We start from the raw sequence: 26,449 nt of genomic DNA on the forward strand, positions 1-26,449 counted from the left end.
CAAGTGTGGTCTCACCAAGACCCTGTACAACTGCAGTAGAACCTCCCTGCTCCTATACTCAAATCCTTTTGCTATGAATGCTAACATACCATTCGCTTTCTTCACTGCCTGCTGTACCTGCATGCCTACTTTCAATGGTACACAAAAATGCTGGAGAAATTCAGCGGGTGCAGCAGCATCTATGGAGCGAAGGAAATAGGTGACGTTTCGGGCCGAAACCCTTCTTCAGACTGATAGGGGGTGGGGGGGGGGGGGGGAGAAGGAAGGAAAAAGGGAGGAGGAGGAGCCCGAGGGCGGAGGGATGGGAGGAGACAGCTCGAGGGTTAAGGAAGGGGAGGAGACAGCAAGGGCTAGCAAAATTGGGAGAATTCAATGTTCATGCCCTTCGGATGCAGACTACCCAGGCGGAATATGAGGTGTTGTTCCTCCAATTTCCGGTGTTGCACACTCTGGCAATGGAGGAGGCCCTACTTTCAATGACTGGTGTAACATTCAAACAACTCCCCTCCACCTTCTAAACTCCAAAAGACACGTTAATCATTGTACATTCCAGAGGATTGAATGTTAGTTTTTGTTTTCCTTCCTGGTAATTTAAACTGCTGAGCTCAGATATTATTTTGGTAAATCTATGCTGCCCTTGGTGTGGTACCAAAGCTGCTCTCAATACTCCAGGTTAGTATGTCTTTAGATTCCAGCAAAGTGAGGACAGTACAGAGCTGGTCGGGGGGGGCAGAAGAACAACTCCAGGACTGTTTGGGGTCTGTAGACTGGGCAATATTCAAGGACTCGGCAACGGACTTGAACGAATACGCCACAGTCGTTACAGACTTCGTAAAGAAATGTGTGGAGGACTGCATCCCTACAAAAACCTTCCGAGTATTTCCCAATCAGAAACCTTGGATGAACTTTGAGATCCGCACTCTTCTGAAGTCCAGACACAGGGCATTCACTTCCAATGATACAGTGAACTACATGAAGTCCAGATACGACCTTGGTAAGGCCATCAAAAAGGCCAAAAGGGACTTCTGCTCCAAACTAGAGGATGAGACAGATGTTCGGCAGCTGTGGCGGGGCCTGAATGCAATCACCTCCAACAAGGCGAAACCAGGAGGCAGCTCGAATGTCGGCGAAACATCACTCCCTGACGAGCTCAATGCGTTTTACGTACGCTTTGACAGGGAGAATACTGATGTGCCTTCCCGATCCCCCATTCGCTGTGATGGCATTTCAGTCTCAGTCACAGAGGCCCACGTCAGGAAATCCTTCAGAGGGATGAACCCCCGAAAAGCACCTGGACCTGATGGTATACCCGGTCGTGTTCTAAAAACCTGTGCGGGCCAACTGGCTGGAGTTTTTACGGACATTTTCAACCTCTCACTTCTGAGGTCTGAGGTCCCCACCTGCTTTAAAAGGGCATCAATTATACCAGTGCCCAAGAGGAGTAAGGTGACGTGCCTCAATGACTATCGACCAGTGGCACTAATGCCGGTGGTGATGAAGTGCTTTGAGAGGTTGATCATGGAGCAAATCAACTCCTACCTCGACAAAAACCTGGACCCACTGCAGTTCGCTTACCGCCACAACAGATCAACGGTGGATGCGATCTCGCTGGCCCTCCACTCCGCACTGGACCACTTGGACAACAAACACTTATATGTCAGGCTGTTATTCATCGATTACAGCTCGGCATTTAATACTATCATCCCCTCCAAGCTGGTTACCAAACTTGCAGAACTGGGTCTCTGCGCATCCCTCTGCAATTGGATCCTCGACTTTCTCATTCACAGACCACAGTCTGTTCGTATTGGTGGAAATGTGTCAGCCTCGATAACAATCAGCACAGGAGCACCTCAAGGCTGCGTGCTCAGCCCCTGCTGTACTCGCTCTATACCCATGACTGCGTAGCCAATCACAGTGCGAACTCCATCATCAAGTTCGCTGACGACACCACTGTTGTGGGGCGTATCACTGATGGGGATGAGTCAGATTATAGAAGAGAGATCGAGCAACTGTCCATATGGTGCCAGCGCAATAACCTGGCCCTCAACACCAGCAAAACCAAGGAACTGATTGTGGACTTTGGGAGGAGTAGGATGGGGACCCACAGCCCCATTTATATCAACGGGTTGATGGTTGAAAGGGTCAAGAGCTTCAAATTCCTGGGCGTGCACATCTCTGAAGATCTTTCCTGGTCCGAGAACACTAATGCAATTATCAAGAAAGCTCATCAGCGCCTCTACTTCCTGAGAAGATTACGGAGAGTCGGTTTGTCAAGGAAGACTCTCTCTAACTTCTATAGGTGCACAGTAGAGAGCATGCTGACCGGTTGCATCGTGGCTTGGTTCGGCAATTTGAGCGCCCTGGAGAGGAAAAGACTACAAAAAGTAGTAAACACTGCCCAGTCCATCATCGGCTCTGACCTTCCTTCCATCGAGGGGATTTATCGCAGTCGCTGCCTCAAAAAGGCTGGCAGTATCATCAAAGACCCACACCATCCTGGCCACACACTCATCTCCCTGCTACCTTCAGGTAGATGGTACAGGAGCCTGAAGACTGCAACAACCAGGTTCAGGAATAGCTGCTTCCCCACAGCCATCAGGCTATTAAACCTGGCTCGGACAAAACTCTGATTATTAATAACCACTTTCTGTTATTTGCACTTTATCAGTTTATTCATGTGTGTATATATTTATATCATGGTATATGGACACACTTATCTGTTTTGTAGTAAATGCCTACTATTTTCTGTGTGCTTAAGCAAAGCAAGAATTTCATTGTCCTATACAGGGACACATGACAATAAACTCACTTGAACTTGAACCATACTTTGTTCGCTGCCTGTTACCTCCGCAAGTCGAGGGTTTAGGCCCAAAACGTTACCTATTTCCTTCGCTCCATAGATGCTGCTTCACCCACTGAGTTCCTCCAGCATTTTTGTGTACCTTCGATTTTCCAGCATCTGCAGTTCCTTCTTGAACCCTCTGCAAGTCATTCAGCTTTCCACACATAACCCCCAGTATTCAGTACTGGGTCCCAGCTATACCTGCCTCTTTGTTGGGTACGTCGAACAATCTCTGTTCCAGGCGTACACCGGCCCTATCCCCAAATTCTACCACTGCTACATTGACGACTGCATCCGTGCTACCTCCTGCACCCATGCAGAACTCACTGACTTCATTAACTTTACTAATTTCTATCCTGCACTCAAATTCCCTTGAACCATGTCTGACATCTCCCTATCGTTTCTGGATCACACCTTCTCCATCACAGAAGAAAAACTATCAACTGACATATTATAAACCCACTGACTCCTACAGCTATCTAGACTACACTTCTTCCCACCCTGCTTCCTGTAAAGACTCTATCCCGTACTCGCAATTCCTCTGTCTGCGCCGCATCTGCACCCAAGATGAGGTTTTCCGTACCAGGACATCCGAGATGTCCTCATTCTTTAGTGAACGGGGGTTCCCCTCTTCCATCATAGATGAGGCCCTCACTAAGGTCTCCTCGATGTCCCGCAGCTCCGCTCTTGCTCCCCCTCCCCCCATCATAACAGGGACAGAGATCCCCTAGTCCTCATCTTCCACCCCATCAGCCAATGCACACAGCACATAATCCTCCGACATTTTTGCCACCTCCAATGGGATCCCACTACTGGCCCCATCTTCCCATCTCCACCCCATTTTGCTTTCCGCAGAGACCGTTCCCTCCGCAATTCCATAGACAACTCGTCCCTTCCCACCCAAACCAACCCCTCTCCAGGTACTTTCTCCTGCAACCGCAGGAGATGCAACACCTGTCCCTATACCTCCTCCCTCGACTCCATCTATGGACCCCGACAATCTTTTCAGGTGAGACAGAGGTTTACTTGCACCCTCTCCAACCTCATCTACTGTATCCACTGTTCCAGGTGTGGATTCCCATATATCGGCAAGCACAGGCTCAGCGATCATTTCGCTGAACACCTCCGCTCAGTCCGCCTAAGCCTACCTGATCTCCCAGTTGCTAAACACTAATTCACCCTCCCATTCCCACACTGACCTTTCTGTCCTGGGCCTCCTCCATTGTTAGAGTGAGGCCCAGCACAAATTGGAGGAACAGCACCTCATATTTCGCTTGGGCAACTTACACCCCAGTGGTATTGACTTCTCTAACTTCAAGTAACTCTTGCTTTCCCTCTCTCTCCATCCCTCCCCCTTCCCAGTTCTCTGACCAATCTTACTGTCTCCAAAGACATTTTATCTCTGTTTGCTTTGTTGTTACCTTCCCCCAGCTAACAATTATTTATTCTACATTTTCCTTCTCTCTTTGTCCTGTTTTCACACCTTACATCTCCTTATCTATGTACCTCCATCTCCCCTGCAATCAGTCTGAAGAAGAGTCACGATCCAAAACGTCACCCATTCCTTCTCTCCAGAGATGCTGCTTGTCCCCTTGAGTTACTCCAACATTTTGTATCTATCCCTAGTATTTAGTTATCTGAAGGGTCTCAACCCGAACCGTCACCTATTCCTATAGCAGAGATGCTGTCTGACCGACTGAGTTACTTCTCCAGAGATGCTGTCTGACCCACTGATTTTATAACTACACAAGCAGGAAAAGGATAACTAGAGACAGAGAGAGAGGGAATCAAAGTGGTCACATCTGTGTGAAGCCACAGGAGACGGGCAGGGTCCTAAATAAATATTTCTCCTCTGTATTTACCAACGAGAAAGACAGTAGGACGGAGGAACCTGGGGCAGCCAATGGAAGTGTCTTGAGAGCAGTCAGTGTTACCGTCGAAGAAGTACTGAAGGTGCTTTCGTGTATGAAGGTAGACAAATCTCCAGGGCCTGATCAGATATATCCAAGGACATTGCAGGAAACTAGAGAGGAAATTGCAGGAGCCCTGGTTGAAATTTACGAGACGTCCTTAAATACAGGAGAGGTGCTGGAAGACTGGAAGGTGGCAAATGTTGTGCCTCGTATCAAGAAGGGCTGCAGGGAAAATTGTTGTGTACATGGATTTCAGTAAGGCATTTGACAAGTTTACGCATGGTAGGCTGCTCTGGAATGTTTGATCGCATGTGATCCAAGGAGAGATAGCTGAGTGGATAGCAAATTGGCTCCATGGAAGGAAGCAGAGGGTGATGGTGGAAGGTTGCTTCTCGGACTGGAGGCCTGTGACTAGTGGTGAGCCTCAAGGTTTGGTGCTGGGCCCATTACTGTTTGTCATCTACATCAATGATTTGGATGAGAACATACAGGCCAAGATTTGCAAGTTTGCTGATGATACAAAAGTGAGTGGTTTGCAGATAGTGAAGATGGTTGTGAAAGATTGCAGCAGGATCTGGATCGATTGGCCAGGTGGGTGAAGGAATGGTTGATGGAATTTAATACAGAGAAGTGTGAGGTGTTGCATTTTGAGCCATCGAACAAGGGCAGTAAATGGTAGGCTTCTGGGGAGTGTTGTGGAGTAGAGGGATCTAGGAGTGCAGTTGCATGGTTCCTTGAAGGTCAATTTGCATGTAGATAAGGTGGTCAAAAAGGCTTTTGGCACATTGGCCTTCAACAGTACGAGTATTAAGTATAGAAGTTGGGAAGTCATGTTGCAGTTGTATAAGACGTTGGTGAGACCGCATTTAGAATATTGTGTTCAGTTCTGGGCACCAACTTATAGGAAAGATATTGTCAGGCTTGAAAGGGTTCAGAAAAGATTTAAGAGGATGTTGCTAGGACTAGTGCATGTGAGCTATCGGGAGAGGTTGAGTTGGCTGGGTCTCTATTCCATGGAGTGCAGGAGGATGAGGGGAGATCTTATAGAGGTGTACAAAATCATGAGAGGAATAGATTGGGTTGATGCACAGATTCTCTTATGGGGAATCGTGGACCAGAGGACAAAGGTTCAAGACAAAGGGGAAAATATTTAGTCTCAATCCGAGAGGTAATCTTTTTCACACAGAGGGTGGTGGGTGTATGGACAAGCTGCCAGAGGGGGTAGTTGAGGCTGGGACTATCCCACTGTTTAAGAAACAGTTATACAGGTACATGGATAGGACAGGTTTGGAGGGATATTGGTGGGATATACCAGGTGCAGGCAGGTGGGACTAGTATAGCTGGGACATGTTGGCCGCTGTGGGCAAGTTGGGCCAAAGGGCCTGTTTCCACACTGTATCACTCTGACTGTATGACTCCAGCTCTTGGGTCTATCTTCTTTCAGTTTAACGTGTTTATCCCATTATCACTCTTTCATCTTGAACAATCATCCCATTTGTCATCTGTTCCTTCAAACTGTTCTGCAATAGGCCATCTTATTTTTTCACCCCATCACTTTTCTCTGCATCTTAGCTCCAATGAAAGGTCATCAACTGAACATTTTGCTCATTCTCTCTCTCCAAGTACTTTGTGCCCCGCTGAATATTGTCAGCATTTTCTGTTTTTATATCAGCATTCTTGATTATACTCTGCATCTCCCCATAACTATTTGAATGAACCACGCACTTGAACACACAAATCTCTTAGGACATCCACTGTTTCTTCATTTTCACAAAGGAAACGTAATCAGAATATCCAGGTCTGTTTTGTGTTTTGTTTTTCTTTGCAAAATCGAAAATAGAAACAAACATATTTCGAGAGAAATTCTGTAATTGCCTAATTACTCTCAGATTCTTGCTTGACTATTGGGGATTGCATTTATTGCTAAACCTGTGAAGATTCAATTTGCAGCACTGGAATGGAAAAACTGGTGTACTGTTAAATTAATAGTCTCTTAAATCTGCTTCAAGTTGTTAACTAATTACTTCAGTTACAGCTGTTGCTAAATTATTCATTAGCGAGACTATTACAGCACAGCATGAAACAACTAAACCCACAATGCGGATAAACATAATGTTCGACAACATCAAATTTGGAACTCATTTTCAGATAACAGTTGCAATGTGGGGAATGCTACCAGCTTAAAAAGAACATTTTCTCAAAGTAAATTAATTAAACGTCTGTTAACATTTACTGTATTTGGGGATATAATAGCTAATGCCTGAACAATTCCTTTCTGACAATAATGTTTTATATCATCTGGCATTTCTTCATCCCAAGGAGCCAGACTGACTGACTGATGGAGAGGTGTCTGTCCTCAGCAATGTCAAGCATTGTGGATTGTGATCTGATGGTCAATGTAATGATTGCTGCTTTAACTGTGCTTGTTATTTTTGATGTGAGGCAGTACTCCAGGTATTCACCACTAAGCTCTGCGCCAAGAGTTTGTCTTGTTTAGTGTTTAGTTTAGTTTAGAGATACAGCGAGGAAACAAGCCCTTCAGCCCACCGAGTCAGCACCGACCAGCGATCTTCGCACACTGACATTAGTTCTACACACACTAGGGATAATTTACAATTATACCAAGTCAATTAACCTATAAACTTTTTACGTCTTTGGAGTGTGGGAGGAAACCGGAGATCCTGGAGAAAACCAACGCAGGTCACAGAAAGAATGTACAAACTCGTTCCAGACAAGCAGGCGCAGTTAGGATCGAACCCGGGTCTGGCGCTGTAAGGCGGCAACTCAACTGCTGCGCCACTGTGCCGCCCCATACAGCTCTGCTCATCCACAAGGACTGAAGCAAAAAAAAATCCAATTGTTCAGCTGGTGTGACTGGATGCACAAGGGCAGGGAAATATCTCAAATGCCGCAAACAAAGAGGCCGCCACGGTATGTTAATCAGGTGAAATACTTCAAGGATTCTAACATCTTGAAACCCTGTTGACTGTTTAGTTTTTTTTCGTTGATTTCCTGTGACACCACATGGTGTGTAAAGCATCTGCAGTTTGCGCAACCAGCAATCATGAGTTCTGAAGCACCCAGCAGTTTTTTTACAAATTGGCCTACACATTGTGTATGTGTTCTTTGGGTGGGAGCTGGGGGAGAAGAGCATTAGAGAAAAAAAAACGAGTTCTTTACACTAGAAACAAGGTGGGGAGACATTTCAACCGACATTTCAAGTTGCTGAATTTTAAACCTCTAAGCAAACTCCTTATGCGTCACCAAAATCGAGGAGTGGCTCAATGAGTGCCTCAAAGCACCGTGGCTGTCATGGGTGGATGCTTGCCAGTGTAACTCTCTTTTGAGCTTCAGTTTATACAAATACAAATTCCTATGGGTGAGGTAAAACATAAATCTTATTGCTAAGCACTGAAAGTAGATTTTGAGGTCATAAGGTCATGTGATGGGAGCAGAATTAGGCCATTCGGCCCATTAAGTCTACTTCGCCATTCAATCATTTCTGATCTATCCCTCCCTCCTAACCCCATTCTCCTGCCTTCTCCCCATAACCTCTGACACCCGTACTAATCAAGAATCCATCTATCTCTGCCCTAAATATCTCCACAGCCTTCTGTGACAAATAATTCCACAGATTCACCACGCTCTGACAAGAAATTCCTCCTCATCTCCTTCAAAAAAGAACATCCTTTAAGTCTGAGGCTATGACCCCTAGTCCGAGACTCTCCCACTAGTGGAAACATCCACTCTATCCAGGTCTTTCACTATTCTGTATGTTTCAATGAGGTCCCCCCCTCATTCTTCTAAACTCCAGCAAGTACAGGCCCAGTGCCGTCACTCGCTCATCATATGTTAACCTACTCATTCCTGGGATCGTTCTTGTAAATTGCCTCTGGGCCCTCTCCAGAACCAGCACATCCTTCCTCAGAAATGGTGCCCAAATTGCTCACAAGTTGCTACTTGAAATAGCAAGGTGTAGTGAATTTGACAGTGAATGAGGCTAGTGATTTAGTGGAAGGGATATGTCATTCAAAGATTAATGTACACCCTTTAAGTCATGTCAGATCATCAAACGTTTTCCTGCTCAGAATCCATCGACCATTTGCTATTTGTTCCCATTGCTCCTGAACTTTCCTGCCTTTTATTTATCTCTTCCACCAAGACCCCAGTCAACCTGACACCAGGAAAGCTGCTTCTCTCCCCATCCTATGTCAAACTATCGTGCAAGATGGATTTATTTTGGTGGAGTGGGTCGACCACTTCTGCAACCATGGAATGAAAGCAAGGTGAAAGATGGTGTGCTGAGCAAACAAACTGCATTGTCTTTGAAGGACTCAAGCTGCTTGAATGGTGCAAATGTGCAGGTGGAGAGTGTTTCATCACCATCCTGACCTTTACCTGGAGGATGTTGGAAAGTCTCGGAGAATTGTTGGCCAGGCCTTGCTTCATAATGTGAAGAGTAGGGACAGGAGCTGAGAACGTGTGCAGCCAGTTAGTCAGCTGCCTCACACCTCCAACAGTCCAGGTTCAGTTCTGATCTTGGTGTCTTTGTGGAGTTGTTGCTCATGCGTGGTGTCTAGTGTTCATGTGGGTTTGCCTGCGGGACAACTAATTTCTTCCACAACATGAAGATGAGTGGATTGACAAATTAACTGGCACTGCAAGTTGCCCCTGGTGTGTAAGTGAGCGTTGGAGTCTGGGGAGAGTTGATTAGAATGTGGAGGTTATTTTAAAAAAGGATTATCTTAGCTCTGTGCTTAATGATGGATATAGACCTAGTGTGCCAGTTTCCATGCTGAAGGACTCTGACTATCAATGGAAATAATTAGATCTGATCCAAAATAAGGAGGGAAGGATGAATTCAAGCAACTGTGTTGGATGGGTCAGAAACATTGCTCCCAATGAACCCCTGGAAAGGTCATTGGGTTTCATATATTGGTCTTGTGTAAATGGAGCAAATATGTTAAGTTGCTATCACAACGTTAAAAAAAAATTGGCTCTATCACAATGTCTCAAAAAAGATTTGGAAGGGTACATGTTTAGGATAGGTTTAGAGGGATATGGGCCAAATGCAGGCAGGTAGGACGTGTAGGTCGATCATGTAGTGTAGGTTGAACATTAGTGTAGCATGTTGGTCGGCATGGGCAAGTTGGGCCAAAGGGCCTGTTTCCATGCTCTATGACTCTATGTAGCTATTGAATGCTCGCTCCATCCCTTATCCCTTCCCGATTCCTGTGATGCCACGTGTGCTCGATGACTCGCTCCCTTTGGTGATTGAGAATGGGCTAAACTGTAGGAGTTTGTCTAAATAACAAATCTGCTCTTCAGAAGATTGAATCTACCGGACAGAGGAAAGTTGTCCAAGTATGTCAGAGTTGTCGGCTAGTTAGAGCAGCAGCTAGTTTTGGAGTACCCTAAAGATGGGAGGTTGGTCGTTCTAAAGCATTAGTGCAGTCCCGTAGCATTTGTGCCATCCTGTGTACTTGACTGTTTTTTGTGGAGCTGACATCTATGGTGGTGTGGAACAAAGACTGTGACTAATGAAGATCACTCACTTGGCACTTCTGAATGAGGGTAATTGCATGTGGTTAAGGTATGTCTTTGCACACATGGTGGACTCTGCAATCATTGAAGATGGGAATGATCATCCTCCTATTTCATTTGTCACCATTTTGAGTATGCCAGCATTTCAGAGCTTTGATTTGTTCCATTAAGGATATAAAAAAATAGGAATGGGGATTAGGCCCTTCAGCACCTCGAGCCTGCCTGAATGTTTAGTTTAGAGATACAGTGCGGAAACTGGCCCTTCAGCCCACCGACTCCCACTGGCCAATGATCCCCGCACACCGTAGGCTGAGAATGTAGGCTATAGCAATGGTTGTAGCCTAGCAATGTAGATTTGTGAAGAATGAAGAGATTTTGGAGCAGTCATTTACGAATGGACAAGGTACATTGTGAATTTTGGGACCTTAATCTATAATGGTAGTTGGAGGCAGATAATACTAATAGGTGAAAATAGGTGGTTGCGATGATGGTCAGGATGTTAGGCTGAAACACCACATTGTGTCATGTAGGACTCTGAAGTTGCAGTCTACATCAGCCTGACAAAGCACTTGGGCCTCAGTGTAGAATCCTTGGATTTGAATCATCAGGTCATAGTTTTGTTACCCACTCACAAAATATTTAAAATAAAACCCACACACCTATTTGAAATCTCACAACTGGCCAATGATAGGGGCATCATTTGGCTAACCACAATCCAGTAAGCAAACTGAGTGGTGGAGAAAATCGCAGGAATCTGGACAAATCTTAACTGTGAGGAATAAGGCTCGGGGAAATGTGATCTCAAGGGGAAGGCAAGGAACAGCTCAACTTGTGACTGTGGCTGGAGCAATGGCCATGTATCAAATACTGCCCTGGGGGGAGTTCATTTCTGGTCGTATCACAATCATGCTGATGGTCCAATATGTAATACCAGTTTAGTTTTAGACTAGTTTACAGTCACGTGTACAGAGATGCAGTGAAAAGCTGTTTTGTTGCTTGTTATCCAGTCAGCGGAAAGACTGCACATTACAATCAAGCTGTCCACAGTGTACAGATAGTAAAAAATGCTGCTGTTGGAGCAGGGGTTTAAAAGAGTTGAGCGATTGGAAGGAATGATTGCATATCCACTGCAGCGACCGTCACGCAGAGAGTGACCTAGCTTCAATGCCATCTTGACAAATTTAATAACACTTAAAGTGACTTCTAAAATAAATTCACTCAAACAGCTCGAGGTGCCAGGAATTAATTCAAAAATGATGATACAGTCATACCTTTTCAATTAAGGTCAGCAATCCAATTCACATGAATGAGCCTGAACCCGCTGGTTAGGGTTAGGCTGAAGGACCAGATGGGAAGTGCATTGAGACCCTCATCTTGGGTATGCATGACCCTGATCTTACTGCTGATTTCAATAGTGGATGTGGAGATCAGGTGCCCCTATGCAAGGCCACCAACTTGTACCAGAATGCGTGATCTGTGAAGAAGACCGTGCCACCACTTCCCTACGGTATGTTTGCAGCTACCGATTGTTTTTCTCCATCAGAATACACGATGCTTCCAATCCAGTGTATATTTTCCAGAATTCCCGCACATGCAGTGTTTTGCTTTTGGACTGTGAGCACAGACATCATGCACTGCGCAATAATCTAGATTCATGAGAGCTCTTGTGAGAGGAGAAGAAAGTGATGATGGATTGTGGAGGACAATTCTACTGTCTGATACTTTCTCCTTCCTGCCCAAGTTTGAAGGCAGTAGTGGCATAATGAAAACTGGGTGCCACATATTTAGAGAGAATAAGCTCAAGTCATTTAAAACATAATTTTGTCACAATATGGTAATTCCTCATGGTAAGCATGTTATAATATGTAAAAATTAAATTTCAGAGCAAGGGAGGACACAATCTACCTGATGTACTAGTGGCCAGAGGATCTGGGGTGATGGAGGAACTGAAGGAAATCCACATTAGGCAGGAAATGGTGTTGGGTAGACCGATGGGACTGAAAGCTGAAAAATCCCCATTGCCTGATGGTCTGCATCCCAGAGTACTTAAGGAAGTGGCTCTAGAAATTGTGGACGCATTGGTGTTAATTTTTCAATGGTCTACAGATTCTGGATCAGTTCCTGTGGATTGGAGGGTAGCTAATGTTATCCCACTTTTTAAGAAAGGCGGGAGAGAGAAAATAGTGAATTATAGACCAGTTAGCCTGACATCGGTGGTGGGCAAGACGCTGGAGTCAATTATAAAAGATGGAATAACGGCACATTTGGATAGCAGTAACAGGATTGGTCCGAGTCAGCATGGATTTACGAAGGGGAAATCATGCTTGACTAATCTTCGGGAGTTTTTTGAGGAGATAACTAGGAAAATGGACAAGGGAGAGCCAGTGGATGTCGTGTACATGGAGTTTTAGAAAGCATTTCATAAGGTCCCACATAGGAGATTTGTGGGCAAAATTAGGGCACATGGTATTGGGGGTAGAATGCTGACATGGATAGAAAATTGGTTGGCAGACAGGAAACAAAGAGTAGGGATTAACGGGGTCCCTTTCAGAATGGCAGGCAGTGACTAGTGGGGTACCACAAGGCTCGGTGCTGGGACCACAGCTATTTACAATACACATCAATGATTTAGATGAAGGGATTCAAAGTAACATGAGCAAATTTGCAGATGACGCAAAGCTGGGTGGCAGTGTGAACTGTGAGGAGGATGCCATGAGAATGTAGGGTGACTTGTACAGATTGGGTGAGTGGGCAGATGCAGTTTAATGTGGATTAATGTGAGGTTATCCACTTTGGTAGCAAAAACTGGAAGGCAGATTATTATCTAAATGGTGTCAAATTGGGAAAAGGGGAAGTACAACGGGATCTGGGGGTCCTTGTTCATCAGTCAATGAAAGTAAGCATGCAGGTACTACAGGCAGTGAAGAAAGCGAATTTGCCTTCATAACAAGAGGAGTTGAGTATAGGAGCAAAAAGGTCCTTCTGCAGTTGTACAGGGCCCTAGTGAGACCACACCTGGAGTATTGTGTGCCGTTTTGGTCCCTTAATTTGAGGAAGGACATTCTTGCTATTGAGGGAGTGCAGCGTAGGTTCACAAGGTTAATTCCCGGGATGGCGGGACTGTCATATGCTGAGAGAATGGAGCGGCTGGGCTTGTATACTCTGAAATTTAGAAGGATGAGAGGGAATCTTATTGAAACTTATAAGATTATTAAGGGTTCGGTCACGCTAGAGGCAGGAAACATGTTCCCAATGTTGGGGGCGTCTAGAACCAGAGGCCACAATTTAAGAATAAGGGGTAAGCCATTTAGAACGGAGATGAGGAAACCTTTTCACACAGTTGGAATTCTCTGCGTTCAAGGTCAGTGGAGGCTGGTACTCTGGATACTTTCAGAAGAGAGCTAGATAGGGCTCTCAAACGGTGTCTGAAACGAGCTGGGAAGATCATTAAAGACCCCTCCCACCCCAATCATGGACTGTTTGCCCTCCTCCCATCAGGGAGGCGGTACAGGAGCCTCAGGTCTCGTACCAGTAGGATGAGGAACAGCTTCTACAATCATACCGTCGCATTGCTGAACTCGGAGTCCCGCCGATAGATTCCTCCGGTCCCTCCGTCCCCATTGTTTAATTATTCTGCATTTTCTATTGTTCTGTATCCTCTTTTTTAAAAAAAAATTTCTATATTGCACTACTACGGACTGACGCAAAACTGCATTTCGTTGTACCGATACTCAGTATTTGTGCAATGACATTAAAGTTGAATTGAATTGAATTGAATTGAATTGAATTGAATTAAAGATAGTGGAGTCAGGGGATATGGCAAGAAGGCAGCAACGGGGTACTGATTGTGGGTGATCATCCATGATCACATTGAATGGCGTTGCTGGCTCAAAGGGCCGAATGGCCTACTGTGTCTATTGTCTATATCCCTTCGGTATCTTGATCTTAAATTTTGTAGTTACTAAATTGTTCTTCTAAATCGGTTCTTAGCCAGACTGAAAATCAGTTCCTTATTAACCCTTATTCCTTATTAACCCATGTCTTTGTGCTTTGTTGTAGAGTGAGGGTATGCATTTACAGGTAATTAACAAATTAGCCTCAGGATATAATGTAAATTTGGTGTTGGCATGCAATGGATCATTAAATAAAAACAAATAAAGAAGATGGAGGGAAAAAAATAGTAAAAAAACTATCGTCTTGCATTGATATGCAGATATATGATGTGGTGTAATCCCATCTTTGACCAACTTCTCCCTGGGTAACAAAAATTACTAAAAGGTCCTGCAAATCTGGTAATTTTAAATTTGCTAACTCTCAGTCCTTACTACTGATGGCGTCAGAAAATATTCTGGAACTTCCCTTTTACAAAAAAATAAGTAATATACATTTACCCAATGAAATTTTCCATTTTCTTCTGAGAATGAAATAATCAGTGAAGTCTGCATGGGCACGGCATTTTATAAATGAATCAAGATGGGAAAATGCTTCTGCAGCAGAGGACAATTTATTCATCAAAGCTATGCTGTTGATTCAAAAATTGCAGAGGACTGAAAGCTGGATAGCAGGATGTCTGGGAGAAGGAGAGCTAAAGGGGGGAGATGGAAAATGTGATGTAAAAATGGAGAGAGTGATGCTGAAACATTAAACACATTGAGAACTATGCAGCAAAGGTTTCTTATTTAATCATTCCATAGCAGTGGTGATTAGAATTTGATTTATGTACTCATGGTGTAATCATCAGACTGAATACAGATCTTAAGAAGTGATTTATTTTAGACGCTGGGTACATTTGTCATCTGAGCATTAATACAAGCTATTACCTTTAAACTTGTGCTATCACAATGTTGGAACATGAAGCCCACCACTGCAATATCAGCAAGTAGAACTATGGAAAATTAAGTTACTGTTATATTTAGAAAACAATTACTGAAAACTATACCAAACCAATGTTCTACCAATTGGCAGACAGAACTTCACAGAGGAATGTAATCCTTTAATAGCATAATCACAAATATTGGCCTTACATGAAATCCAGGAAGGTTATCAAATATGGCTAATTCTTAGCAGATGTATTATCTTTGTGCAAGCTATTCTGTCTGTTACAATGCAACCCCAGGCCACCTCTTGCACCATCTGTGATTCATTGGGAAGAGTTTATTTGCACCTAATCTCTCGAGTCCTTCCACTAAAGGGCCTGTCCCACCAGCATGCGGCTAGCGCGACCTAACGTGGTCGCTTGAGCCGTACGGCCTCGCGGGGCCGGTCCCACTTCGATCGCCGGAGCCGTATGGAGTTGTGCGGGGCTTTTCCCGACATCGCGCGGGGCTCCAAAAAACTGACACTGTCCAAAAATTCCGCGCGGTAACGGCCTGTCGGCCCACAGCCGCATTGAGGTCGTACGCAGCGCCTCGACAAACGTACGCAGCGTCTCAACGCCGTATGCAGCGTCTTGACGGCGTACGCCTAGCGCGTGGCGTTGCGCGATTATGTCACCGCCTCACGTGCCGTTGCTTGATGACGTAACCGCCCAACGCCATACGACGTCTAAATTCAGTCGGCCCGCCTCCTGCCCAGCTGATTGGTGAGTATCATGTCGGGACCAGCCCCGCACAACTTCAGACGGCTCCGCGGTTGGAAGTGGGACCGGCCCCGCGAGGCCGTACGCCTCAAGCCACCACGTTTGGTCGCGCTAGACGCATGCAATCGCATGCTGGTGGGACAGGCCCTTATGTCTTCTGTTTTAGTTGAAAAGGAATAGTGTAGTATAATGCTAGTGTAACATGTGACTGGTTTTACAACTAGCTCTTTCTTAATATGTGTTTTGGAAGATTAATCTTCATGAGTTCTTTTAATTACCCAGATGTGTTGCAAAGTAGTTTAAGAAAAAGAGTCATCACCAAGACCATGTGTAGAAAGGAACTGCAGATGCTGGTCTAGATAAAAGTAGACAAAAAAGTGCTGGAGAAACTCAGCGGGTCAGGCTGCATCACTGGAGAAAAAGGGTGGGTGACGTTTGGGTCAGGACCCTTCAGCCCAAATTCTGTATTAATCCTCCTGGAGATGGTGCTGTCATTAGAAATGCATTGTGTTTGCAAGGTGGGGTCACAAGTGTTTGGCACCTTTTGAGTACACCTTGAATGCCTCTAAAATAGAAACATGGAAAACCTGTGGCATAGAAGTAAAGCTATTCCAGTTCATTCCATCTTCCAGCATTAAGCCCTTTAATCCCACAAATCTTCAACACATATTCAAGCACTTTATTAAGTGATGAAGTGTTTTGCCTCCATCACATTTCCTGTGTTGAAAGAATTTTCCTAATTTCTCTTCTAATCTTTCCACCAATTACAGGTATTTCTGCAATAGTTGCATTCCTAAACAAAATGTATTATGGAAAATTATATTTATAAAAACCATTGTGATATTGAGGGAGAGTGGGTTAGGGGCTGAAGAGTTTGAGACTCTGGATTGAGACTTTATCTAATTGGATTTTCAAAAATAAATATTTTTTCACTCGACCGTAAGTGTTACAGCAAGTTAAAATCACTAAAGGCTACATGCTGCAAGTATCATTGCTCACTCAGTATTAATAGAAGCAATTGCTTATCATTTTGAATGACCACCTGTGGTTAAAGTAGCAGCTGTGTTCTTAAGAGACAATAGTGGCTTATTACTGCAGGGAGATTGCATGCATGCATGCAAACAGATTTTGTTTTTTCGCCTATACTTTTTGAATCAAAGGCGGCTTTTTGTTGCTTGTCAATTTCCAAAGTAACTTTCAAGTAGTTCTCCAGTTCCCAATCGAAATTGAGTTATAACCGGTGCCAGTTGCACTTGGTGAGGTGATTCTAAATTGCTAATGAAAACGCATCTTGTCCTGGCTCTCAAACTGATTTTAAGTGTAATTTCCTTAAAATAATAATTTTAAATTTTTTATGGGGAATAAAATTCTTTAATGTTAATGCTAATTGGTATACCTTTTGTTGGAATGTTTTAATCGAATTGGCTGGTCAGTTCTTGGAGGTCACGGGTCCTCTATCGCAGGCACCAAGCTGCAGCATGATAGAAAAGTGGCATGAGACATCCAGAAGTCAGTGCAAGTGTTAACCTTCTGTTGTGGTCAAAAAGATGTGACCTGTTACCCATGGGTGCAGCTTGTCAAACAAGATAATACACAGATATGTAGAGAGCATTTGTAAATCTTAACTCATGCTCATTCTGATCCAAACATTCTTGTGGAATGCTAATGAGGTTAATAAAATTGTTACTTTGTATCATATTTTGTCAGAAATATGATGATTATGTGTCCACAGGGTTTGCTATAAACTTGATGTATTTTACTTTTAAGTCTCTGGGGAAACATTTGATTCTGGTTTGCTAAATCATTTTGAGTCATTGGTTTCTCTCCTTCCTTGGGAAAATTTCTGCCAGTAGTAATAAATAATTTTAACATTTTCATCTCTCACAGTTCAGTAGTTCAGTGAGACCATATCGCATGCGTGCATTCATGCGTGAATTAATTTCTGCATTGTTGGGCTGTATTGATGTTTTCAGCAAGCCATTGCTATAAATTATAGCAGTGGGAATTTTTACAAGGTGTGGGGGTGGATGAGTATTGCTATTTTATTTCAGTTTGGTAATCTGATCATTGTCTCCAGAAAGTCTTGAAAACTAACTGAATAATGAATGCTTAAGCGAAATATCATAGTCTGAGAAATGATATTTTATTTCACCTGCCATTGAATCTCAGGATACTATGTTACTGACATTTTGTATGATACTTTTTATATTACCCTTGTTTTCTCCACTAAGTGCAGGATAAATTCACCTTGTGATCGGTGATCACCGCATGGTCTCTTTTCTTATCGATTGCCACTTATGTTTGGAGCCATCCTTGTCGCACTCAGTGTCATTGTATCACCTGGGATGTGTCTTAATTGCTCAAGCCATTTCCTTAGGCATCAGCTACACATTTACTGGCTAAACCGCATTGAGCATGCCAACTATTATGGGCAATTGAAGTGAGCGTGGTTTGCAATGTTGGTTTTTTTTCCTGTTCCGTGTTCAGAAATCTCAGATTGGTTGATGATGTAGAAGAGGAATTCGAACAGAGTCTAAACGTTGTGCACGTTTGTGATGCAGTCCTGGGAAGAAGTTGGCTTGCAGATGAAGTGCATTTTGGAATGCCAGCAAGCCAATAGCGGAGAGCAAGACTGAGACTGCTCAACTGACATTGTTGGGGAGTGAAACATCGAACAAAATGAATGGCTGTCCTTGTTCTAGCACTCATTCTTGGATCAAGTGTACTAAATGAGTTGTGGATTCTTGGTTTAGGCATTTCATTCAAGACTCTCAACAACTACCTCTGAAAATTGGATAAAAGGAGAGTTTCAATAAATGGTGGGAGAGTCAGTAACAACTATAATCTGAAAATTAATTTAAAAAAAACAAACATGGAAAAGCAACATTGGTTTAATCTTTTGATGGGCTTTCTCACCACTGAAATGGAGAGGGAAGTCTTTAGGTTGAGGTTTGATTGTCAGAATGGATAAAATTAAAGGTTCCTTTACAGTTAATAATCAGAAGAGATGTAGCATCAAGCTATACACAGTAGATGGTAAAATCTGATGCTGACAGTTTATAGGATAATGGATGCATTTTCTACAGCCACGACGCCTTTAAGAAATCGATGGTCAATCTGTGAGCTTGGATTTCTCTGAAGATAGTTGATGTGAACAGGTTGGCACGTTCAATCCCTGGGACGTTATCGCCGGGATGTAAAGCTGCATGTACTGTACTATAAGTAGTCATGTGGTAACCAATTTGAAGCAATAATGAGTGTAGCTAATTGACTGGCACATTAATGTCTTGGGTCTTTCAAAATGCGTAAGAATTGTCTTCCCAGTGCAGGATCTCAGCAACATTTCCGGATATATATTTAATTAAGCAAATCAAAATTGCAGTACAATATTAGCAGATGCCCTATTGCTTAATGTGGCCATGGCTGTGCAAGCATGCGTTGATTGGTCTATTTGATGGCTATTGTACCCCCCACAGCTAAAGCTTAAAGTTTTTTGCACACAAGCTTAAACTTCGCATGACATGATACAAAAACATTGTACAAATTGTCGTGATTATGTACTTTATAGTTTATGTTGTGGGCATGGTCTGGGAAACCATGGGCAGCATTTATTCTGTGCTGGGGCAGTAGATCTGGAGGACTATACTGGCTTCCTGTATATTTAAGAGATACAAACCAATGGAATATTCCTCCCCTGATCAGAACATAATAACTTCTGGATGCACATCTGACACTCTTACAATAAGATTGGCTGTGATTTTTATCCAGCTCTTTTCTGATGATGAGCATTAATCTGGGGTTCAAACCTGACAAATTTGAGTTTAGTTTATTGTCATGTGTACAGAGTAAACCTTTTGTTGTGTGCTGACAAGTCAGCAAAAATACTATTTCATGATTGCAATTGGGCCATCCACAGTGTACCGATACAAGATAAAGGTAATAACGTTGAGTGCAAGGTAAAGACTGATCAAAGATAGTTGGAGGGTTTCTGATGAGGTAGATAGTAGCTCAGGACTGCTGTTTAGTTGTTGCTAGGATGGTTCAGTTGCATGATAACAGCTGGGATGAAACTGTCCCTGAATCTAGAGGTGTGATTTTACACTTCTATACCTCTGGTCTGATGGGTGAGGGGAGAAGTGGGAGTGGCTGAGACTCATCCTTGATTATGCTGGTGTCCTTGCCGAGGTTGGTTTATGTGATGGTCTGGGCTGCGTCCACAATTCACTGCATCACATCTTGCAGTCTTGGATGGAGCGTTTTCCAAACTTTGCTGTGATGCATCTCGATAAAATGGCTGCTGACATGAATGGTTTGCAACTGGATGGAAGAGGTTCTGTGCTCTGGTGTCAAAAATTAAACTTGAACATCAAAAGGCATTGTGGTTCGGAGAATAACATTTTATAGTAAGAGAAGCCTGGCTGGAATGGAACCTGCAGCTAGAGCCTTGGTATTATAGGCTCTGAACCACAGAGATGTAGCATCTGACCTGTGAAGCTTGGTGACTCTGTCACTGGGGTGGAAGCTTGCAACCTTCACGTGGTCCGCCCTGTTTCAACGAATGCAATCTGTTGTGTCCTGGAGTCACCACTAGAGGGCTCTGTCTCGAAATGAATGTTTCCTCAGGGAGGGTCCCTGGGGGATCTTCAGGGCTTTAGCAGCAGTCATGTTTGGCTTGTAATAAATACACTTCGGGTTCTGGACACCAAGTGTAGTTTGTGAATTATTTAGCCCTCGAATACAAGACAATCAACCCGGTGTGCACAATCAAATAAAATCAAATAGAACAAGTTGTTCTACAACTTTAAGCTGTGCACGCCATATGCAGGAAGAAGACACTGTTACTCATCAAAATGGCACAAATATTGCTCTATGAAATTGGGATTGAACACCATCAGTCACATTGATCACCCAACCAAAGTTGAACAAATCTTATTTGGGGCATTAAACTCTCAAAGGTACTATAATGCAAAGCTGTTTGTTTTATTGTCGTTTTTGAGCACAAGTGTATGAGGAATAGATGCTTTCACAAGGGAAGTACACACATTGAAAGAAATGTTGTTTGAAAATCCATTTGATTTACAAAACTTTGTTACATTTTGAAACCTGCACATTCATTGATTATATAATTCAAGCAGGCTTGCTGTATGTTGTCATTTGTATCTGATCATGCTGATTACTGGACTAAAAACACTTTCCTTCAACATCTGTTTCTTCACAGTGTTATTATGACTGGTGCCTACAATAATTTCTTCAGGATGTTTGACCGCAACACTAAACGAGATGTCACCCTGGAAGCTTCCAGGGAGAACAGTAAACCACGGGCTGTGCTTAAGCCACGGAAAGTCTGCACGGGAGGCAAGCGGAGAAAAGATGAAATTAGTGTTGACAGTTTAGACTTTAACAAGAAGATCCTGCACATGGCCTGGCATCCAACTGAGAACATAATAGCAGTGGCAGCGACAAACAATCTCTACATATTTCAGGATAAAGTGAACTCGGAGATGCACTAGGTTTATAAATACCTTGGTGTAATTATAAACCAGCCTTCTTTTTCCAGACCTCTATGCCAGTGATCATCGCAAGTTTGAATTCATCTTAGTGGAATTGTCAAGTGTGGTTTCTCATTAGTGTGTATCACTTGTCAGTAAGAATTGATTTTTGTCTGTCACTGGGGTGAACTGAGCACCTAGAGTCAAATACAGAAGGGCAAGCTTGGTCACCATCTACACAGTCAATCGGATGTCTATGGTTCAGGCATCTTAGAAAATGTACTTGGAAATATTTTCATCCAAGATCTGAATTTATAGACGAGGGGACATACAGGATCTGACTACATTTTAATTTCTGATACAGTCTTCAGTCTTTATGATGGATTCACTTGGTCATGCATAAGTAAATAACTTCAGCAGGCACTTGAAACGTGGAAGAGCTGCTGTCTTTGTTGTGCCAGATTGTCCATATATAAGGATTGCTAACCAAATTGATGCAATTTCTTTTGAATGCACCATTTTAGTTGTTAGACAATTTGAGACAAAAAATGCAGGGCGGGTCAGGCAGCATCTATAGAGAGAGAAACGTAATTCACTTTTCAGGTCAATTGCCCGATTGAGCAGTTCCCTATTTCAATCTCCACACATGCTGCCTGACCTGTGGAATATTTCCCGCAATTTGTTATTATTTAAACTTCTAGCACCTGCATTCTTTTGGTTTTCTATGGATAAGTGGATTCTGATATTACTCTCTTGCCAATTGGCTTGAATAGCTAGGTAACAATCTATCTTTCCTTTCAAATTGTTGGAAGCAAAGTGAATTGAAATATTTGCACTCCTAGTTAAAAAGTATGTACCAAAAAATTCGCAACTGCTGTTAAATTTGGCATAAATGAAATTCCGATTCAAAGGCATTTAGTTAAAAGCAGACAGTACAAAGAACATTGTTTTGAAGTTAGCATCAGTGGATATTCTGTGAATTTTTCATTGAACAGTTTTACACCTGATCTGAATCTTTCTGTCAGGGTCACTGGTCACAAAATGGGGAAATCATCCACAATGCAGCACTGCCATTGAAAAGGAAAAAAATGCAAGGTAATGCAATTTTATTTCGAAGAATATCTTCAGAATCCTGAAGAAATAGCCATGCATTCATCATTTATCAAACAGCTAAAAACATAGTTTAAAATCTCTTTACTAAACTGATCTGTAGGGGAAAAAATAATTTCCACAAATTGAGGCAAAGCTGCATTTATAAAAAACTGTTTAATGAGTTGAATTATTTGTGGCCTGTCATAACATTTAAGATGACCTTCAAAAATGTTCGGCATTTGTGGAGGTTTCAGAAATCTACCGCATCATTAATTTGGAATATCCCGAATATGACCATTGCTCTCTGTGATGAAGCTGTGGGGAACAGGAAAGGTAACTTTACTCCTACATTTTTCGCAGCTGCTTGAAATAAAATACCAGACGACGGTGCCTCTTGGGTGCTGACAATACCTGCATTTACGTTGTGGTTGGCATAGCAATGGGATAAAATAATGGAAGTCATTACAATATGAACACTACTTAATTCTCATACCCATCGTTCTGCACTGAAAACCACAAGACCTACTATGTTTTTATATTTTTCTGAATTTTCCAATTACCTAAAATCATGTGCTAAAGAGTGTTATGTTGAAGGGGATTGATGAAGGGGAATGGGAGTTAATGGGCATTGCAAAGTGGAAGGCATAAGTACTTTGTCTTTATTCTTTATTAAAGTTACTGAAATATCATTGAGTTTGGAGATATTCATTGAGAAAATTGGATGTGAATCATAAAGCACAATACAGTTTTAATAAATTGATTAATGTCAGAACGCCATGGATGTCTGAAAATTCAGAGTGCTTTGGTTCTTCTCTTTACTCCCGAGTTCACTGAGCAGTCACATTGCAGGTAACACACTAACACTGACTTCTGCGAGAAAGAACTGAACAAAAGCTATTGAACATTTTGACAAAATTGTACTGTGTTAAATAGAAATCTACAGGAGGTTCCTCTGTAGGTGCTTCAACTTTAGCTATTTTGGGTACAAACTTTGAAATTTGCTTGGATAAATGATGTCTCTCGAACCTGTTGCTGGTCTATACCTGGGCAATGCTTTTTACTTCTAATATGAAATTGGTAAAAATGATTGTCAATGAGAGAGATGTTAACAGGTTTTCAAATAAAATCTAATGTCAGCCACTGCATCCTTTAATTTTGCCTAAATGTACACTTTGCAGTTTTGGGCATTCTTCGAGTGACGGGTTTCTAACATAAGAGAATCTTTCTTGATGTTGGCCTAGGCACTACTGTAATTGTTCTTCAGCTGCTCATTAGAAATACAGAGGATCAGATTTTATGACAGCTGTCATTCAATGACAATTTGCACAAGGTATTACAGCATGAAATTGTAATGTCTTGTATCCCTATTATCATCAGGCTGTCACCAGTGCTATTGAACAGTCTCAATTGTAAACAATGTCTCACCATTGTCACATGCCTTGCTTCAGCTGTGTTGATGTATTTGCTGAATGTTGTCTGCTCCATGACAGTACCATACATTACTTTCTGAATGTCAGCCCCAAATTTAAGAAATTTTATATTTACAATTAAAAATGAGTTCAAAATAAGGAAATATTCACAAATCAGAATTAGTCATAATTTTTCAAAAATAAATTTATGTAATGAAAGTAAAATGTCAGTTTAGTATGAAGGTTCCTGAGGAGTAGTAGGTAATAAAGTTCCTTGTGTGGAAACCAGGATGTTTGAAGCACTGCCATGGTTTAAATGTAACATGCACTTTTAAATTGACTTTCCTTGTCAACATGCAATCTGTGCTGATAAAAGCATACATTTTGATGACTAAGGTTACATGAAAAATATTAATGAAGGTCGTGGATAATTTGAGGAGGGTTGATTGTTTGCATGTACCAATCATAGAAAGATATTGCAAAAATCTTTAAATGCCTTGCCTGACAAAAGGTGTTAAAATTCTAATATCTTCTCAGTTTAGCCATTAAATGTTTAACAGCCAGTGCAATGTCTCCTCTCAGTGATGCATCCAGGAGTCTCAAGTTGATGGTGCAGTGAGTAATAGAGAAGGTGAAGGTAGGTACTATCACTGTGTTTAAGTAACTAGGATGAGAACATATTTTGCCAAATACACTGAAGGCTCCACACTGAGCTGTAAATTGGATTAGTATAGATGGATACATGATGGTCAGCATAGGCATTGTGGGCTGAAGGGCCTTTTTCTCTACTGGATGACCCTTTGATCATGTATGAGATGCAGAAGTAGTATAGGGAACTCCAGAATTATGATATTGAACAGCAGAAGGCAAAGCTGAGTCGAGCTGAAGGGAAGGGTCTGAAGAGGGATCCCGACCCATAATATTGTCTATCCATGTACACCAGAGATGCTGCCTGACCTGCTCAGTTACTCTGCCGTTCTCCGCAAGATTCGAGTATCTGCAGTTCCTTGTATCTTGAGTTGAAGAGAGGTGGAGTAAAGGCCCAAGGATTTAAACATGCAAATGAAAACTTATAATTGTAATAATTATTGATCAACTGGGTGCCCGTGCAGATCATTAAACACAGGATTAACGGACTGACCAGATTGGTATGCTACCATGTGCAAGCAAGAGTTCTGAACAAACTGGTTTTAATTTGGCCAGGTTTGGAGACTATTGGAACATATTTGAAGTTTTGAAAGCAGATGTGCTGAAGCAAGTTGGAAATGTGATCGATAACTATGATTAAATTCATTGTCCATCCCCATTTGCTCTCATGGATGGCAGTTCTCTTTATGTGGTAAAACAGACTTCAAAAACTGGAATCATGAGTAAAAGGTCTGATGAAGTATCCTGACCCAAAAGACCATGTGTCCATTCCTGTCCACAGATGCTGCCTGACCTGCTGAGTTCTTCCAGCGGTTTGTTTTTTTGCTCTCCTTTAGTGGTATTGGGCAGGGGCAGTTCTTGGACATAGGCCAAGCAAAGATGAAAGGAGGATAATGTAATTCCAAGTTTGTGATTGATGGAACCTGAGGAGGCCGGGCAGTTATAACATAACATTGCTAAACTGATGTAAAATTTGAAATTTTTTAAGTCAATTCCGAATCTATTATATTTACTGCATTATTGGGCCATTCTGTATTTGAATAGTAAAATCAGACGGCAAGATGCCATTTTGGTGAAAAGAACAACAGTATTTTAAGTTGAGTTTATTGTTGTTATACACAAGTGCAATGAGGTACAGGGATAATGATAAATCTTGCTTGCAGCAGCATCACGAGCACATACTCAGACAAACATAAAAACACATTATAGATAAATTAAACTTGCCCAAAATTTCCAAGAGACTGCAAACAACAAGACAACAAGGGCAAATCACTTTTGTTAAAAGTCCATGTCATGCAACTAGTGGATGATAGTGTTCTGTTGACGAGGTGGGATGCGGATGGTGCAGGTTGATTCAAGAACCTGATATTTTCTGGAAGGTACCTGTTCTTGATCCTGGTGGTGTGGGACGTCAGGCTTCTGTACCTCATGCTCAATGGTAACAGTGAGAAGAAGGCTGGGCCCAGGTGATGGAGATCCCTGATGATGGATACCACCACATTGTGGCAACACCTTGTGTAGATGTTTTCACCATTTTTCTGCACTGAGTGTGGTGAGTGTCTGGAATGTGCTGCTGGGGTTGCTGTTTGGGGCAGATACGATATTGCTATTGCACAGGGAATGGAGGGATATGGATGAAGCGCAGGTAGATAAGAGATGGTCTTGACATCATGTTCAGCACAGACATTGTGGGCCAAAAGGCCTGTTCTTGTGTTTTTCTGTTCTATGTTCTAATAGAGGGGAGGGTTGTGCCTGCAATGGGCCAGGATGAGTCCAGCATTCCCTCAGCCTCTTGCATTTCTGTGCATTGGAGTTGCCTTACCAGGCCATTGTACAACCAGTCACGATACTTTCCACAAAGCAGAGACCGGGCTGACCAAGAGGCAGCGTATGATGACTGTGCTACAGCAGCTCAAGGAGCTGACCGTGGTGGT

The 26,449-nt window shown here is 42.7% G+C and overlaps 1 protein-coding gene across 5 annotated transcripts in view; it reads left to right on the forward strand.

Moving 5' to 3' along the window:
- Nucleotides 1-23,598, forward strand: part of ppp2r2c (protein phosphatase 2 regulatory subunit Bgamma) — a 278,754-nt gene extending 255,156 nt beyond the window's left edge. For all 5 annotated transcript variants that reach the window (XM_033020985.1, XM_033021010.1, XM_033020976.1 and 2 more), the window contains one exon: nt 21,096-23,598. In XM_033020985.1, the coding sequence (XP_032876876.1) occupies nt 21,096-21,387 (292 nt within the window). In that variant the 3' untranslated portion in view covers nt 21,388-23,598. The remainder of the gene's footprint in view (nt 1-21,095) is intronic.
- Nucleotides 23,599-26,449: the final 2,851 nt, after the last annotated feature.

Source organism: Amblyraja radiata, chromosome 1 (genome assembly GCF_010909765.2).
Source record: "Amblyraja radiata isolate CabotCenter1 chromosome 1, sAmbRad1.1.pri, whole genome shotgun sequence".
NCBI lineage: Eukaryota > Metazoa > Chordata > Chondrichthyes > Rajiformes > Rajidae > Amblyraja > Amblyraja radiata.